We start from the raw sequence: 17209 nt of genomic DNA on the forward strand, positions 1-17209 counted from the left end.
GGGTTACAAATATCTTCCCACGGGTTCTGGATATGAACACAAGTTCTCAAGCACTTTACCAATGAGTCATCCGCATTCCTAGGAGCCCTTGTCCAGTATGCAAACTCAAAGTTCTCAGCTCCTCGCCTACACTAGATCCGAACCACAGCCCAGGAGGCCGCGTACACAGCACGGTCCTGGGAAAAGCTGAGATGTCAAGCACTCAGATCAAGAGAAGCGCGTGCGTAGTGGGAAAATAGGCAAGAGGCTGAGCAAGTGACTCTCAGAACAGGTGTCAGGATGCAGGCCAAGAGGGCGAGTCAGGTGCCCCAAGGATACGGGGCTCTCGGAACCTTTGGCTGCACTTGGCCTCCATCCTGAGAAAGCCGCCTCGCCCCCCGCCCGCAGTTCCGCCCTCCGATTGGCCGATGCCCCCGTCCGTTGTCCCGCCTCGACCAATGGGCCGGAGAGGTACCGGAAGCCGAAAGCGGAAGTGCAGCTGGGGCCGCTCTCCGGTGGCTTCTCCCGTTAGCAGCTGTTTCGGGTTGTCATGAGAGGCTTGGGGCCAAGCTTGAGGGCTCGGCGCCTGCTCCCACTGCGGTACCCGCCGCGGCCTCCGGGGCCTCGGGGACCTAGGCTGTGCAGCGGGCTCACGGCTAGCGCCATGGACGAGCTGCTACGGCGAGCCGTGCCACCCACGCCGGCCTACGAGCTGCGCGAGAAGACGCCGGCCCCGGCCGAGGGGCAGTGCGCGGACTTCGTGAGCTTTTACGGCGGCCTGGCCGAGGCGGCCCAGCGCGCCGAGCTGCTCGGCCGCCTGGCTCAGGGCTTCGGCGTGGATCACGGCCAGGTAGCGGAGCAGAGCGCCGGAGTGCTGCAGCTGCGCCAGCAGTCGCGCGAGGCGGCCGTGCTGCTGCAGGCAGAGGACCGGCTACGCTATGCCCTCGTGCCGCGATACCGTGGCCTCTTCCACCACATCAGTAAGCTGGACGGCGGCGTGCGCTTCCTGGTACAGCTGCGGGCCGATCTGCTGGAGGCGCAGGCCCTCAAGCTGGTGGAAGGGCCGCACGTCCGGGTAAGGCCCACCCCGGGCCACCGCCACTGCCCCAGGGCCCTGCCCCTTCCCGCTTCCCAGGCCTTTATCTAAGCCCCTGCAGCCCTCCAGCCCCACCTCACCGGCCTCAGGCACACAATGCTTGCTGCGTGGTATGTAGCACTATCCTCGGGGTAACTGTCAGGTGTAGCACCCATTGCGCTTACTCCAAGATGGCTCTAGTTTTAATTGCGCTGTAATTGCACAAGGGATGGAACATGGTGTTGGGCAAAGTTTGGGCACCACCCGCGAGCGCTGCATTGCCCTAACCGGTTACACGAAATGCACAAACATGGCCAGAAGTCAAGGTCACCACCGTCTGGGTCTCTAAAGCCTCCAGCCCTCGTTCTGCGGTCTGACTCTGGACAGGAGATTTGATCCCAAACCCGCCCCTAAACTCAGTGTAAACTCTAAGTTTACATTTAAGCACTTGTGCTAGTCACAGTCAGCGGCTCACTCCTCGAGATCATGTCGTGTGTAGATAACGGAGGTTTACAGAACTGTGACCCGAAAGGTTGTCTCACATTGCTGCCAGCCATTAATATTCGATAAAGGGGAACACTCACCTGACCCCGGGTTTGTGCACAATGATACCACCACTTCAGAAGTCCCCAGTAGTCAAATCTTTGTCTCCTTTTTCAAACTCGGTGGTGTGATTATGTCCTAACCTGCTTGAGAACTCCAAAACAGACATGACCGTTTTCTACTTCCATTCCGTCCTTTTGGCAGACACGTAGCAGTGAAGGACATAGCGTGCTGAGGTGTTCAAGACCTCAGATATACATCCCCCAACCAGGTTCCTTTGCGCAGCCCTCCACCATTCTATGGGAGGGTTTACCGACTTTCTTCCCATTTTGGTTGCTTAGCCTTGGGATTAATATGAACAACAGACAACACTGCATATGACCAGCTTTTTCAAGATAGCTAGTTCATTTCTAAGGCTAAGTGTTACCCGGAGCTGTAAGCTTCATCCATATAAGTCCCCGACTGGGAAACCTGAGGAGTTTATTGGGTGGTTCTGTGACACCTCCTTCCAGGCTCTGCTGATGTCTGAGTAGCTGCTCCTTTGTACTCCGTGCTCTGTGGTTTCCGAAATGTCCCCACAACTATTCAGCCGGTTCATTGAAAACTGGAACCTTGCCCTAAATCTCCTGCTTGGTAAAAGGATACCCGAGTCCTGGAGACAGGCTCCAGAGAGGCAGATGTTTTTGAGGTCAGACTGCTCCGTGCTTGACCCCCAGGTTTCAGAACTAGAAAAGAGGTCAGGGAGGTCCTAAAAGGCTCACGACCAGCCACAAAGCAAAACCAGCAGCTCTTGGATAGCTTCTAATGCCCCATCCAGTTGCAGATTCTTTGATTCTGGAAGTTCCTTTTCCAGCCAGAGTTCTGGGTGGTTCATCATGGTCTCTAACACTGGAACACAGAGTCTGACTTTGGTGAGGAGCTTGCATCTGGCAATCAGAAGCAAGTCATGCCTAGACGTTATGCACACAAGTTCCCTTGCCTGTTAGCCTGGCAGCCCCCCCATGTAAGGGAGAAAGACACTGCCTATTCCTGGCCCGGAGTCATGAGTGATGCTTAAATAGAATTGTCTGCAAAGAAGGACTAGCCACAGCCTGACCATTGCCCTTCCACACGAGGCAGACGGTGGAGGCCTTGTGTGTGTCTCTACCCCGATCCTAGGCTAACTGCCATGTTTAACTGTGCGAAGTCAAGCCAGTCAATGTGTTTGCTCACATGATTTTATAACATTCATCAGCCGTTTTGAGAATAGAGGTCTTAGTTCTGTCCCTAGCATTTGTCAGTCAGGATTTGGAATTGTTACCTATCACCAGAAGAGCTGAAGTCTGGATATATACATGTATATGCTCGTGTGTGTGGAGGGCAGAGGTCAACCTTGAGTATCATGCTCAGAAGCTGTGCACTTTTTTTTTTTTTTTTTGAGGCAGGGTCTCTCACTGAGACTTGGAACTCACCAGTTAGGTAGACTGCTCAGTAAGCCCCAGAAATATTCCTGTTCCATCTTCCCGGTGCCAGTGAACCGGGAACCACTATATTGGCCTTTATTTTAAAGATTATGTTGCCAGTGCTCTGCTTGCCCATGTACACATGCATACAGTGCCTGCAAAGGCCAGAAGAGGGCATCAGATCCCTGGAACTGGAATTGCAGCCAGTTGAGAGCCGCCCTGTGGATGCTGGGACCCAAACCCAGTTCCTCTGCAAGACCAGACAGCGCTCTTAACCTTTGAACCATCTCCCTGACACCCTCTTTCCCCCCGCCACCCCCACCAGTTTTAAATCACTAGTGCGCTGATCAAACCCAGGAAAGATTACTGGGCTGTCTCCTCAGCCCTGCGCACTCCCCTTTAAAAGGCAGGCGGTGTTTAGAGCAGTTTTAGGATCACAGCAAACCTGAGTATGAGATACACACACTCCCCCACCCCAGTTTCCTCTGCCCTGTACAGGCACAGACTCCCCATCATCAGCATCCCCAGCAGGTACCACTGTGAGTTTAGCATGCAGGTGCCCGTGTTCATAAGGCCGCTCGGGTGAGGACAGAACTACCAGTTTTGCTCACAGGGCTTGAGAACTGGCTGTGTGGACCCCTAGGGCTTGCTTGTTTGCTTGCTTGCTTGTTTGAGACAGGGTTTCTCTGTGTAGCCCTGGCTATCCTGGAACTCGCTCTGTAAGCCAGTCTGGCCTGAAACTCAGAGATCCGCCTGCCTCTGCCTCCCTAGTGCTGGAATCAAAGGTGTGCGCCACCACTGCCTCACTCCCAGGGCCTCCTCAAATGCCTCGTTTTCTTAGGGAGCATCCCAGTTTGCTTTCCTTTGCTGTGACAGAACATTCTGACCAGTCAGCTTACAGAGAAAAGTGTTCGTTTGGCTTGTAGATCATAGCTCATCATGGAGGGAAGCCATGGCAGGATCCTAGAGCCAGGAACTGAAGCAGAGACCACGGAGGGACACTACTCTCTGCTTTGCTCAACTACCTTTGCTAATACTGCCCAGGCCCAAGCTGCCGAGAGGTAGCACCACCCACAGTGGGCTGGGCCCTCAGTTATCAGTCCAGAAAATGCCTTCCATGGGCCGTCCGTGGAGTTTCCCTCTTCCAAAGTGTGTCAGGTTGACGACTGAAGCTAAGTAGGACAGGAACCCGCCCACTGCTCAGTGTCCCCAGATCTCAGAGATGCCGGTTGACAGGTGTGCAGCTGGCCTGACCCCAATGTGACCTTTGTATTTTCTGGTTTCCGAGCTTGCTCCTGAGGTCTCCCATCATGTGGGTTCATACCTCTGTGTGTTGAACCCTGGATGGTGCCATCACTTTAGAATAAGTGGGCGAATGGCAGCCCCCAAACACATGCTGATTCCATGTGTTTCCCAGGACATAGTAGAGGAAGCTCTGCGTGAGGAGATAAGTCTGTCTAGCCATGTCTGCCGTGGTGTGGTTGAGATGACTTTTACTAAGTTCCTTAACTCCATGGGATTCTTGGGCTGTACCCTTGAGGTGAGCTGTTAGCTGATGCTGATCACAGAGAAACCCCAGGTCAGCTACATAGTAAGAAGCCAGCCTGGGCTACACAAGACCTTGTTTCAAACACCAAAATGGCATCCCATAGAAAAGAGAGCATGAATAGGTTACCCAGTGTGGTGACTGATATAAAATCCTAAGAGCAATGCTGCCATGCCAGGAGCAGTAAGTTACACAGGACTGTTACAAAAAAAAACAAAACCCTAAGTTCAAAGACTCTTTGCTGTGCTTGGCTCGGTGATCTTTCTGGAGATGGCCACTGAGGGCTTTGGGCTTAAAGAGGCACCAGTTCCAATCTGAGCCATCAATTGGGCTTGGGCTCCTGCATGTAGTTTCATCTCTCATGTGCCCTTCTGTGACGAGGGAGCCAAACAAGGACTCCTAGCAGGAGCTGAGTCCTCAACAGACCCCGATAGCCAGGTTCTGCTCCTCCCCTGCACGGTGGCCCCTGCCTCAGGCTGTGTCTGTTGGGTGGAGTTGGCAGGCTTTAGGGCTTCCTCCACACACTTGCAACAGCCCTTGTGGTTAGCAATTACATTTCTTAGGTAAAAATGCAGCGAAGAAGTGGTTAGCACTTGGCAGGCACCAGACCGAAGTTGGCGGTTAGAACCCCAGAAGGAATCTGGACAGGCAGCTTGGGCATAGGATTCACCCCTGCCAGCAGGAGAGCTGGAGAAGGAAGACTGCCCACCTCCCCACACAGCCACCATGCTTGGTACTTAGCCTCTCACCTGTTAGGCAGTGGAGACCCTCCTGAGTGCGACAGTAGTTCTGTGTTGTAATAAGTTGTAGTTAGTTTTGTGCGTTTCTGTGTTAGACCGAAGGGGGTGGGGTGGTGGTGGTGGTGGTTTTGTTTCTGATAGGGGCAGATTTCCAGTACGACAAGCCCTCCTCCCCAGCCCCATGGCCCCATGGGGCTAGACAGGTACTCTGTGGCTTGCCCTTCTTCCCTGGCAGTAACTTCACCTCCCTCCTAGCTCTGGGCTTCATGCAAGGCAAAGGGAACCCCAAAGAGGCCGCTCGAGAGCCAAGCATCTCAGAAGATGCTCTCCGCTACGAAAGAGCAGCCTCCGTGAGCACTGGGGTTGAATGCACCTAACAGGCACAGGAGGAAGGCTGGGGGCACACAGGCCCCTCAGCTTTTGCTATGGTGTGGCTCAGAACTTCTGTTTTAGTGAACAGAAAAGGCAAAAGACTTTGTTTCTTACTGTCTGTGACCTGGTGACCTGGCCACTTGCTGTGGTCACTTCCCACCGGAACAGCTGTCATAGAACTAGACTTCTCACCTTTAGCCCACATTCCCTACTCTGCTGTCCAACATCACATGTCGCAGCTGTCAGCAGCCCAAAATAGAAGAGACTTCCAGAGAGGAGGCGGCATCAATGGAGCAGGGTTCCTGGCCTTTTCCTGCCGTGAGTGTCAAATGTAGCTCATCGCACCTGCTCAGCCAGCCCGTTCTAGCCCCACAGCGAGGAGCACAGGAGCAGATCCACAAGGCCCGGAGACTGGGGATGTGTTCGCATTTTAACTAGGGCTAGAGTTAGTGATTCTTAGCTTATGCTTTAAAAATTGAGAGGATCTCAGGCCCATGAAGAACCATCATAGTCAGATTAAGTGAGGACTTCTTGGTTTGGAGACAGGGCCTCACTCTGTAGACCAGGCTGGCCTCAAACTGACAGAGACCAAGCTGCCTCTACCTCCTGGGTACAGCATCAAAGGTGTGTACCACTGCCAGAGCCAACCTTTAAAAAGATCATTATGTAAGTGTTGTGAGGGCAAATGCATACTCCATAAGAGGGCAGCACAACCGTGGGTATCTTGGCTTCCAACTTGCTTAAGTTATGCCTGTTGTTCACTACTGTGGTGCTACAGGCCTGCGGGTTCCAGGTACCATCTTGACCCCACCTCCTACCTCTCCTTAGGAGTGCTATGACTGCAGGCACACAGGCTACGTGTCCAGCTCCCACTCAGGTTCTGGAGATCCACTCAGGTCCTCGTACTTGTGTGCGGGAGGGGCTTTACCTATGGAACCATCTCTCAGCCAGACATGAGGTTTCATTTAACAAACAAACACAAACTTGTCCTGTGTGCTAGCCTCCTGTTAGCAATCACCATTCTCAACACCTTCTCTTTCCTCCTGGGTATCAGTGCTTTGACTCAGGTGGACCTTGCCCTGCAGAACCTTCTCTGAGTAGGGAAATGAGATTGAGAGTCTAAGATAAAGCCTGCCCAGCTTCCACCCATCACTTCTCCAGCCTTGCCTTGTGTCCGGAACAGCTCTGAGAGTTCTCATGCTGCCTGCATGCAGTCACTCCCAGCTGTTTGCACTCTCCCAGGAGTCTGAGAGCTGCAGGCAGCCCTGCCATTCAAATCACCCTTCTCACACTAAGCCGGGTCCCTTGGTCCAGGGTTTGTACTGTCCACCCAGTGAAGCCACACAGGGCGACACCATGCCTCCTCTGTGTCCTGGTACTTAACTGCATGAATATGAATGTCACATCTATGTAAAGGCTTTTCTTTTTTTTTTTTTTTTAAAGATTTATTTATTTATTATATATAAGTACACTGTAGCTGTCTTCAGATACACCAGAAGAGGGCATCGGATCTCTTTACAGATGGTTGTGAGCCACCATGTGGTTGCTGGGAATTGAACTCATGACCTCTGAAAGAGCAGTCGGGTGCTCTTAACCGCTGAGCCATCTCTCCAGCCCTGTAAAGGCTTTTCTTTAGAGCCGCTGCCCGCCCCTTGCCTGCAGCTGCTGCCTAGGCCACCTAAATGGGAGACTTTTCATCTTTTATCCAGAGTTAAGATGCACTGTAAAGTTTTTCTAATTCTGATAAAACTAATCTTCATAGATGTAGGTCACGTGTGTATTGAACTTTACAGGGTTTAGGAAAGGTCACCTTGGTGCCAGGTGCCCCAGGATGTTTACCCTTCCGTCTGTCAGAGTAGAGTTCACCTGTGAGTAATAGACCCAAAGTACAGAGGCCTGTGTAACAAGAAGTCAGGCACTTCAGGGCAAAGTCTGGGAGGAAGCAGCAGCCCCAGGGTGGACTGCTGTCCTGGACTGGGAGCTTACTGCTATGCCCTGAAAACCCTCACAGACATCACCTGGCCCAAAGTGTCTGCTCCAAAGCCATCCATCCTAGTAACTCACCCCACAGTGGGAGAGACAAGAGAAAAGGGTCAGCAAAAGCCATGTCCCCGGTGTCATTTAAGGCTCCCAACGCCATTTCAGGGCTGCTGTGCTTAGAGCTTGTTGGCCGGAAGGCAGGTACATGGCCATCCGTGTGCAGTACTGGCTTGACTCTACAGCCGTGAGCCTAGCTGGAAGTGTGGACATGGGGGTACAGAAGCGTGTGTCCTTGAGTGGGTAGATGAACTACTGGGTGGGCACCTGCTTCTCTGAGGCCTGCCTTCCTCTCTCTTGCCTAGGAAATGAACGGAGTGCTAAAAAGCATGCTGTCCGAGTGGTTCTCCTCTGGCTTCCTGAACCTGGAGCGGGTCACCTGGCACTCGCCCTGTGAGGTGCTTCAGAAGATCAGCGAGTGAGTATTGCAGCCGTCGCCAGCACAGCTTTGTACCACCTGATACTCGAACACAACATGTGGGTGCTGGGCTATTTTTACAGGAAGGGTAGAGATTGGGGTGCACTCCAGGAAGACCCTAACCAGTTTGTTAGTTACCCAAGGTCTTACATCCCGTTACTTAAAGCCAATGGCCCCATCACCAAAACTGTAGGGACTAATTAGAGCGAGCGTTGGCGTGAGTGGCCAGTGCTCTCTCACCCAGTTGTAAGTGCTCTCAGCATAGTCAGAACATGCTGCCCACATCCCATCCCGGCCCATGGAGTCTAAGGCTGGAAGGCATCCTGTGATGGAAACCTTGCTAGCGTCTGTTCTTACCCACGTTGGCAGTGGGAGTTGAGGGATGAGGCTGGAAACTATAGCCACTGTAGACCAGTGTTCACAGCACGGGTCTGCTTATAAACTGTAGGAACCCAAAGCAGATATAAGACACCGTTCAGTGACTAGACATTCGGGAGGCTTACAAGAAACTGACACATAGGTACACTGAGAGCCCCACAAAGTCCTCTGAAAGCAGGTGTTGAGCTGGGCAGCACACCCTTGTGATCCCAGTATTTGGAAGGCTGAGGCAGGAGGATCATCTAAAGTTGAAGATCAGCCTAGGTTATAGCCTCAGACGAGCCAGGACTAAGGCAGAATGCTGTCTCACACAAGCAGATGTCGCTAACATGAGTAGATAGGGCCGAGCACGTGGCAGTTGCAGTCCTGCATCGCTCTGACCTCTGCTCACTCAGGTGTGAGGCTGTGCACCCTGTGAAAAACTGGATGGACATGAAGCGGCGTGTGGGGCCATACCGGAGGTGTTACTTCTTCTCCCACTGCTCCACCCCCGGGGACCCCCTGGTTGTTCTGCATGTGGCTCTGACCGGTGACATTTCCAACAACATCCAGGTACTTATGAGTGGTCCTTTCAGGACAAAACTGGGCCTGTCATTGTGATGTGCGTATATGCGTGCATGCGTACCTATATATGGAACAGTGAGGGCAGAGGGCAGCTTGTGGGATCAGAGTCTCTCCTACTACGTGGGTCCCACGGATTGAATTTAGGTCACCAGGCTTGGCAGCAAGCGCTTAACCCACTGAGGCTTCTGACCCAGTGCGCCTGTTTTTGGGGTGTGTGTGTGTGTGTGTTTTGTTTTGTTTTGTTTTGTTTTGTTTTCAAATAGGTCACATTATTTAGCCCTGGCTGCCCTGGAACTCATTGCATAGACCAGGCTAGCTCTGAACTCAGAGATCTGCCTGCTTCTGCCTCCCAAGTGCTGGGATTAAAGTTCTAAGCAATCACGTGCAACTTATAAGTGTATTTTATTTGGTGGTTTATGTTTTTTAGTGTAGTTTTATCCCTTCTTAAGAGAGTCCGCTTTAGGGGTTGGGGATTTAGCTCAGCCGTAGAGCGCTTGCCTAGCAAGCACAAGGCTTCGATCCCCAGCTCTGAAAAAAAGAAAAAGAAAAAAAAAAGAAAGAGAGTCCGCTTTAAAGTCTCATGGATATTGTGACTGGGTAGGTAAAATCTCCTGGTGTATAGTTAAAGATCAGGCCAAGGATCAGCACTCACCTGCCTGGTGATTTTGAGCTGAGAAGAGCTGAGGTCTATAAACAGGAAGGAGCCTTTGTGATGGAAGAGGGAGGCAGGGCGCGTTTGCTCTGGCATGTGAGAGGCAGCTTGGCAGCCTCAGTGGACTTGATTCTGCGTGCTACTGCTGCAAACTGGGAGCTGACAAGGAGCCGAAGCTGTGAGGATTTGACCTGCCCCTTCCTGTGGAAGCTGGTCCTCTGCAGGCTTCCGGCAGGAAGGTATGGACAAGCACGTGACACTGGGACAGTGGGTCAGTGGCTACACTACATGACCTACAGGCAGGTGAAGGGAGAGAGGTTCCTAGAGAGAGATTTGCTCAGTGCCAGAAGTGGGGAGGGCGTGGCGGTCTGGTTGTGCATCACACAGGCAAATGAGGAGGAGGCGTTGTGAGACAGGCTCCCTGGCCTCGGCTTCCCATTTGAGGAGCTCAGAGGATGGGCATCAGGCAGATGGACACTTATTCTTGATAGACAGAGACAAAGTCCTTCTAAGCTGTTGTGTGTGAAGGAGTCAGCAGGCCTCCGAGCTGGCATAGGGACCAGTGTTGTTGGTGCTTCTCGGGGCAGCTCGGCATGTGTGTTAAAGTGCAGAATGTATTCCTTTTTATCTGAAAACTTGGCTCTCGAGGGTACTTCTAGCCCTGAGAACCCAAATGCGTATGCGTGCGGCTCGTGTGTATAAGTGGAAGGCAACAGCCGTGTAGACATGGCCTTCAGAGGGTAGCTCCAGGAACCCTTGACCTGCACAGCCTATGTACCGAAAGGTCGCTGTGGGTTTACGTTTTGCATGGAAGGCCAACCTTGATTTCTGGAGGATTGGACTCCAGGCTCCAGAAGCGCGCGCGCGCGCGCGCGCGCGCGCGTGTGTGTGTGTGTGTGTGTGTGTGTGTGTGTGTGTGAGAGTGTGAGTGTGACTGAGAGAGAGAGAGAGAGAGAGAGAGAGAGAGAGAGACCTTATTACCGTAGGTCTCACTAGACAGGGCTGAGGCTCTTGCCCATGACTGCAGAGCAGAAAGCACAGTGCGGTGGAAGGCACTGTCAGGGGTGGGGGCTGAGCAGCCCTGCTCCAGGGATCATAGGCTGGCAGGCACTCAGGTGGTGTAGACCTGTCTGTTAATCCCAGTCACACTGTGCCTGCTTCAGCACCAAGTATCACCTGCTAGTCCAGTGTTGGCGTCCCGCCTCCACACAGGAGCTGGGTCTCACGGAAGGCACTAAAGAAGCACACAAAGACAACTTTCTCAGGTACAGACAAGTCTCCAGGCTTGAGGTTGTATCCCCCCCCTTAGCTTGAGACTGTACACTTTCACTCTCTCCTCAGGCTAGAGGTTGTGTTCTCTCACTCGCTCCCTTTCTCTCACTCACACACTCCATGTGCTCTCCTTCCGCTCACACACACTTCACACACACCTCACATGCGTTCTACTCACACATACACACCATACACTCTCTCCTCTCTCCTTGTCTCTAACTTGCCCCAGTCTTTTATTAATAGTCCAAAAAGCAGGAAGAAAAAAAACGACATGCATAATCATTACCAGATCAAATCCATAAGAATGCCCACAGCTCACAAAGAATTAAGCATTTAGTTGTTCTCCAAGTTCTAAGCTTCCCCTATTTCCAGGCCCATGGCCAAAATAGTAATTATAAACTTATCATTATTTAAACTTTAACGTTTGACTCATTTATTTTTTAAGGTTTATTTATTTATTATATATAAGTACACTGTCGCTGTCTTCAGACACACCAGAAGAGGGCATCAGATCCCGTTACAGATGGCTGTGAGCCACCATGTGGTTGCTGGGAATTGAACTCAGGACCTCTGGAAGAGCAGCCAGTGCTCTTAACCACTGAGCCGTCTCTCCAGCCCTAGACTTATTTATACTTCAGAGCTTCAGAGCTCAGAGCTCCGAGGTCAGCTACGTGCATTTTCCTGTGAAGCTCTAATGATAACTGACATGGGCAAAGCTGCCAGGCAGTGGCCAGACAAATTCAAGTTAACCCATAACTCGGCAGTTCCTCTGGCTTCTGCTTCTACACATTGCACACAGTGACTCAATAGCTTTTTCCTTTCTAAATTAAAGTATCCATGTTTGTGCTCCCTTAGTCCATGATTGTGTCTTAGACTAATAATTTTCATAGTTCTAGGAAATTCTAGCAGTACATGGCTCTGTCTCATTTTCCAGCAATCTCTTTAAACTTTCTTTGCAAGTCTAACATTAAACCGAATCTAACAATTGCATTGTTTCCAAGATGAGAACACACAGCATGCACCTGGGCCCCTATGCCTCCATTTTTAATTGTTTAAGAATTATTACATCAAGGAACATCTAGTTTCACAGAATTCACCAGAACAAAAGGAGAAAGAAATAGAAAGGTCAGATATAATAGAATAATTATATACACCGAGGCCAACTGAAAAACAGTCGCACACAAATGAAATCTATGCAGCTATTGTCCAGGGCTAAGGTTGAGAGAATGGGAACAACATTTCTACAAGCGAACTGCCTACAGGCTTCTGAGATGTCTCCATCCAGGCCTGCTGTGGGTAGTTCCTTGTTTCTAATGGTGGGTCCCCTGGAAAGATGTGACTCCTCCCTCTCAGGTCCCAGACACCATCTATGTCATGGTATGCTGTCCCCAGCAGTCTAGTGGCATGAAATGGTCTGCAGCTTAAAGCACTGCAGTGACATGGGCAGTGGCATCAAGCTCCCTTAATTCCAGCATTCGTGACACTGAGGCAGGCAGAGCTCTGAGTTCAAGTCCAGTCTGACCTACAGACAGAGTTCCAGGGCAGGGTGGAGAAACCCTGCCTCAAACAAACAAACAAACAAAAAAAAAAAAAAAGCCACCATACACTTAGTAAAAACTAGGAGTTAAGAAAGTTGGTGCCGGGGCTGGGGATTTAGCTCAGTGGTAGAGCGCTTACCTAGGAAGCGCAAGGCCCTGGGTTCGGTCCCCAGCTCTGAAAAAAAAGAACCAAAAAAAAAAAAAAAGAACCAAAAAAAAAAGAAAGTTGGTGCCACTGAGACTCACAGCAGAAGCCATTGCTTAGCTTGCCTTGGGTAGGTGTCTGTGAATGTGTTTTCATTAGGAAATAAGGGTGCCACATGAGGCTAAAGAGATGCATAGAAATCCTTTAAAGGGTACATTTCGAGAAAGAAAATGTATACGGACTGCCTGTGGCTTCCTGGAACAGAAGTGCAAACTGAGCAGAGAGATGGATGGCAGAGGGCAGGGGCCCGGACTCTTTCTTTAAGAAAATTAAAGGAATCCCATGTAGCCATTATTATCCTTAACATAGGCTCAGTGCACACAAAGCAGCGTGTCACCATGGTGCCTGCAAAGACTGGAGGCGCTGCAGTGGGACACAGCTGCCGTCTCCCAGTGGCAGGCAGGGAGTGTGGTACTCACCTCCAGAGCTTTCAAAACAGATGGCCTGAACCTAGGCCACCAGAGAGTGGGAGCAGGGACCAAATTCTCCTGCAGTGCTTTGGTGCCATGGGTCTTGTCCTGTGAGTGTGGCCGGGTGGCCCTCAGTGTGAGCAGTGCACACGAGCCTTTCTGATGTGGCCGTCGGTGTTTGCAGAGCATTGTGAAAGAGTGCCCTCCGTCTGAAACAGAGGAGAAGAACCGGATCGCTGCTGCTGTCTTCTACTCCATCAGCCTGACCCAGCAGGGCCTGCAGGGCGTGGAGCTCGGCACCTTCCTCATAAAGCGAGTGGTCAAGGAGCTGCAGGTGAGCATGCTGGAACAGCCCCAGCCCCACACAGGATGCAGAAGGAGGGATCGGAAGGAAGGGGGAGGCAGAGTGGCCAGGCCAGGACCCGGAAGAGCAGGTGTGGAGGGAGGCACAGCATCCTGCTGGCTGTACAGTGCGGGCGGGGATGTCAGGAGGATGTGTGTGTGCAGAGACTGTGCCTGGGTTTTGCCGTACACTCCTCGTTACACACATCTGGGCACATCTGTCAGCATGGCCGCCCATCACTCTCTGCACTTCAGTCTATGTAGTACAGTTGAGCGTCCGCCCCATCACGCTATGCCAGACCCTCCCTCCTTCAAGGCCTTGGAAGGGGAGTTTCCAGGTTAGACCAGGCAGCGTAAAGATAAATGCATTGGCCTGTGTTGGTCTGGTCCCCTTTTCTCTGCTGCCTGGGAGAGATACTAGTTAGGATCTTAGGGTCTCGTTGCTGTAGGAGAAGACACAGTGACCACAGCAACTCTAATAAAGGAAAATGTTTACTTGAGGCTGGCATAGAGTTCAGGGTTTAGTCCATTATTGTCATGGTGGAGTGCAGGCAGGTACAGTACTAGAGAAGAACTCAGATAGTCTAGCTCTTGATCCACAGTGACACAGTGACACGCTTCCTCCAACAAGGCCGCACCTCCTAACAGTGCCACCCTCTGTGGGCCACGAATTCAAACACAGGAGCATGTGGGGCCACTCCTATCAGACGCCACAGACACATGCCATGTCCTAAGACACATGGCGTCCTAAGACGGGAGACGGGAGTGCTGCAGTTTACCTCATGTGGAGCAGGTGGCCACCGGGAAGGGTCAACCCTGGGCTGCCGAGGGCAGCTCTGTGCCAGCCCTGTGTGCTCAGGAACAGTGCACGGCGGCAAATTCGACCTCACAGCAGCGGAAAGCTTCCATGCTCGAGCTGCACTGGCTCACGCTAGGAATTGGGTTTGATCACGTGAGACAAGCAACCTGTCCTTGAGCCATGTCCACAGTCCCTGTCCCCGTCCCACCCATTTTAGTGTTTTATTTTGAACCTCCAACCCTCGGGTCTCAGCTCCTAAGTGGCAGTGATGACAGGCATGTGCCAACAGGCCTGGCGGGAACCAGACTTAGAGAACTTGGTATTCTGGGAGTCTGCCTTATCACTGCTGCAACTCTGTCCCCCAGAGAGAGTGAAGCACACACCCCTTCTCTTTCCTGTGCTGCAGGGAGAGGGGGCACAAGACAAGGAAGTCAGAGAACAGGATCTAGGGTTCTAGGTGATCCATCCAAGACCCTTCATGAACAGAGCTAGAAGCTTGACCCGGAAGTCACCTGTGGCCACTTCCTGGACTCATTTGTGAGCCAGAAAGCCCGTCCGGGTGCCCTCACTGAAGGCTGGCAGCAGCCCAGCCCCTTCTGCACCAAGGCTCAGTCCCCAGGGTTTCCAGGCAGCACACTCGAGCCCCAGTGCCAGTGAGGAGAGCATGGGAACCACTGGCCAATTTTCCTGTACTGGTCTGTGACGTTAGATGGGGAGTAGCACATGTACAGCACAAACTCACTACAGGATGGAAAACGTGCCTCAGCTGTGGAAGAGCCACAAAGAAAGACCAAAGGCACTGTGAGATGTGGACTTAGCTGTGTCCTCACGGCAGTGGGATTTCCCCATAGTAGGCTTACTATGTTTATAGCCAGGGAGTGCGCGTGCTTGAAGACATTCTGTGAGATCCCTGTGTAACTTGTACAGCCGTGATTAAGCTGTGCCCTGTGGTAACACAATTTTGTCTGGCCCTGATGTCCCCTCTGCCACCGCTGAGATAGCTGAACAGTCATGAGTCACTGGGCATCTGTGTATGAAGCAAGCATCAGAGCCTGGCTCTCCGGCTATAAGCAAGCTGCCCACTGCCGACCTCTGTCTCACTGTCACGGCAGTGGTGTGGCTGGAGATTCCATGGTTCTAGGCAAGATGCCTCCTGGCCTTGACACTCACCAGAGTCCTCATGAATGTGGTTTGAGAGAATGTACAATGATGCCATCAGCTGGCCCTGCTGCCTGCAGCAGCATGCCTAGGCTGTGTGGGGAGTGTTCCCATGTGTCCCACCCTGCTGACCAAGTGTTCTCTGCCTTCCCTCCTCCACCTACCCGCTGTGCAGAAGGAGTTTCCTCATCTGGGGGCCTTTTCCAGCCTGTCACCTATACCCGGATTCACCAAGTGGCTGCTGGGCCTTCTGAATGTGCAGGGAAAGGAGTATGGGAGGAACGAGCTGTTCACAGACTCAGAGTGCAAAGAAATCGCAGAGGTCACGGGCGACCCTGTTCACGAGAGCCTCAAGGGTCTCCTGAGCAGTGGTGAGTGGGCGAAGTCTGAGAAGCTGGCACAGGCACTGCAGGGGCCACTGATGAGACTGTGTGCCTGGTACCTTTACGGTGAGAAGCACCGAGGCTACGCCCTCAATCCAGTGGCCAACTTCCACCTGCAGAACGGGGCTGTGATGTGGCGTATCAACTGGATGGCTGACAGCAGCCTCAAAGGCCTCACCAGCTCGTGCGGCCTCATGGTCAACTACCGTTACTACCTGGAGGAGACCGGCCCCAACAGCATCTCCTACCTGGGCTCCAAGAACATCAAAGCTTCCGAGCAGATCCTCAGCCTGGTAGCCCAGTTCCAGAGCAACAGCAAACTCTAGGGACATCCTGCCCAGCGCTTGGCCCTGCTCAGAAAGGAGGCTGTATTCTGATGGGCCAGCGCTGCTCACCACAGCAACCACTCAGGAGGCCACACCTCAGCTGTCACTGTGCTGGCGGACTCACTGGTTGGAGGTGGTGGTGGGGTGGGTACACGTGCCCTGAGGATGTCACTGTGCTTCTCCAGAAGCCCTTGCTGCTGCCCCACAGCCTGTGCCTTCAGAAAGCTCTACAGATGCAGCCACAGGCCGCCCAGGACGGAGCCCAGAGCACAGACCCTGTAGAGTACAGAGAGTTGGCAGTCATGTCCTCTATTCGGGAGAGGGCTAAGGTCTGTGCCGTGGCTGCTACCACAGCTTAAGCTCAGACTAGGGAGACCTTGTGGTGTGCACAGGGTGTGATCTGCAACCCAGGGATGCTGCTACTTGAGGCCAGAATAGGCTCGTAGGGTTTAAATGAGATCCCAGTTCATAATGAACTGAACAGTAAAGAACAAATTTGTTCTGTAAACATTAAACATGATTGTTCACTGTACACTTTTTTTTCAATTGTACTTCACTGTGTACTTTTCTTCAAGATTAGCGTCCTGGCAAGGCTCAGGCTCAGCTCTGAAATGTCCATGGTGTCTTGTTCCCCAGCCAGCCCACTTTGGACAGTGCAGGATAAGGAGTGGAGGAGAGGTGTGTGTGTGTGTGTGTGTGTGTGTGTGTGTGTGTGTGTGTGTGTGTCTGTGTCTGTGTGTGTCTGTGTGTGTCTGTGTGTGTCTGTGTCTGTGTCTGCCTGTCTGTCTGTGTCTGTGTCTGCCTGTCTGTCTGTGTCTGTGTCTGTGTCTGTGTGTCTCCACATGTCGACACAGCTGTGAGAAGGGCTTGGATGCACTTGGGTTGTCTTGGTAAGTTCGATTGTGACTGGGGTCAGGTGTGTCCGTGCATGCCTCCATATTTCCACACGCACATGTGTATACATGTCACACATCAGCAGGCACAGCGCTGTCCCCTTGTCTTCCCCGATAGCATCTTCTAGACCTTCTCA

At 52.2% G+C, this 17209-nt stretch overlaps 1 protein-coding gene across 2 annotated transcripts; it reads left to right on the forward strand.

Moving 5' to 3' along the window:
* The first annotated feature begins 487 nt into the window (after positions 1 to 487).
* Mlycd (malonyl-CoA decarboxylase) lies at positions 488 to 16711 on the forward strand. Of its 2 annotated transcripts, none has more exon segments than NM_053477.2 (5): positions 488 to 1054; positions 8040 to 8152; positions 8926 to 9082; positions 13356 to 13505; positions 15646 to 16711. In NM_053477.2, coding segments are annotated over 5 exon segments (1479 nt in total). In that variant the 5' UTR covers positions 488 to 529; the 3' UTR covers positions 16180 to 16711.
* The last annotated feature ends 498 nt before the right edge of the window (positions 16712 to 17209 follow it).

Source organism: Rattus norvegicus, chromosome 19, assembly GCF_021556685.1.
Source record: "Rattus norvegicus strain SHRSP/BbbUtx chromosome 19, alternate assembly SHRSP_T2T, whole genome shotgun sequence".
NCBI classification, from domain to species: Eukaryota; Metazoa; Chordata; class Mammalia; order Rodentia; family Muridae; genus Rattus; species Rattus norvegicus.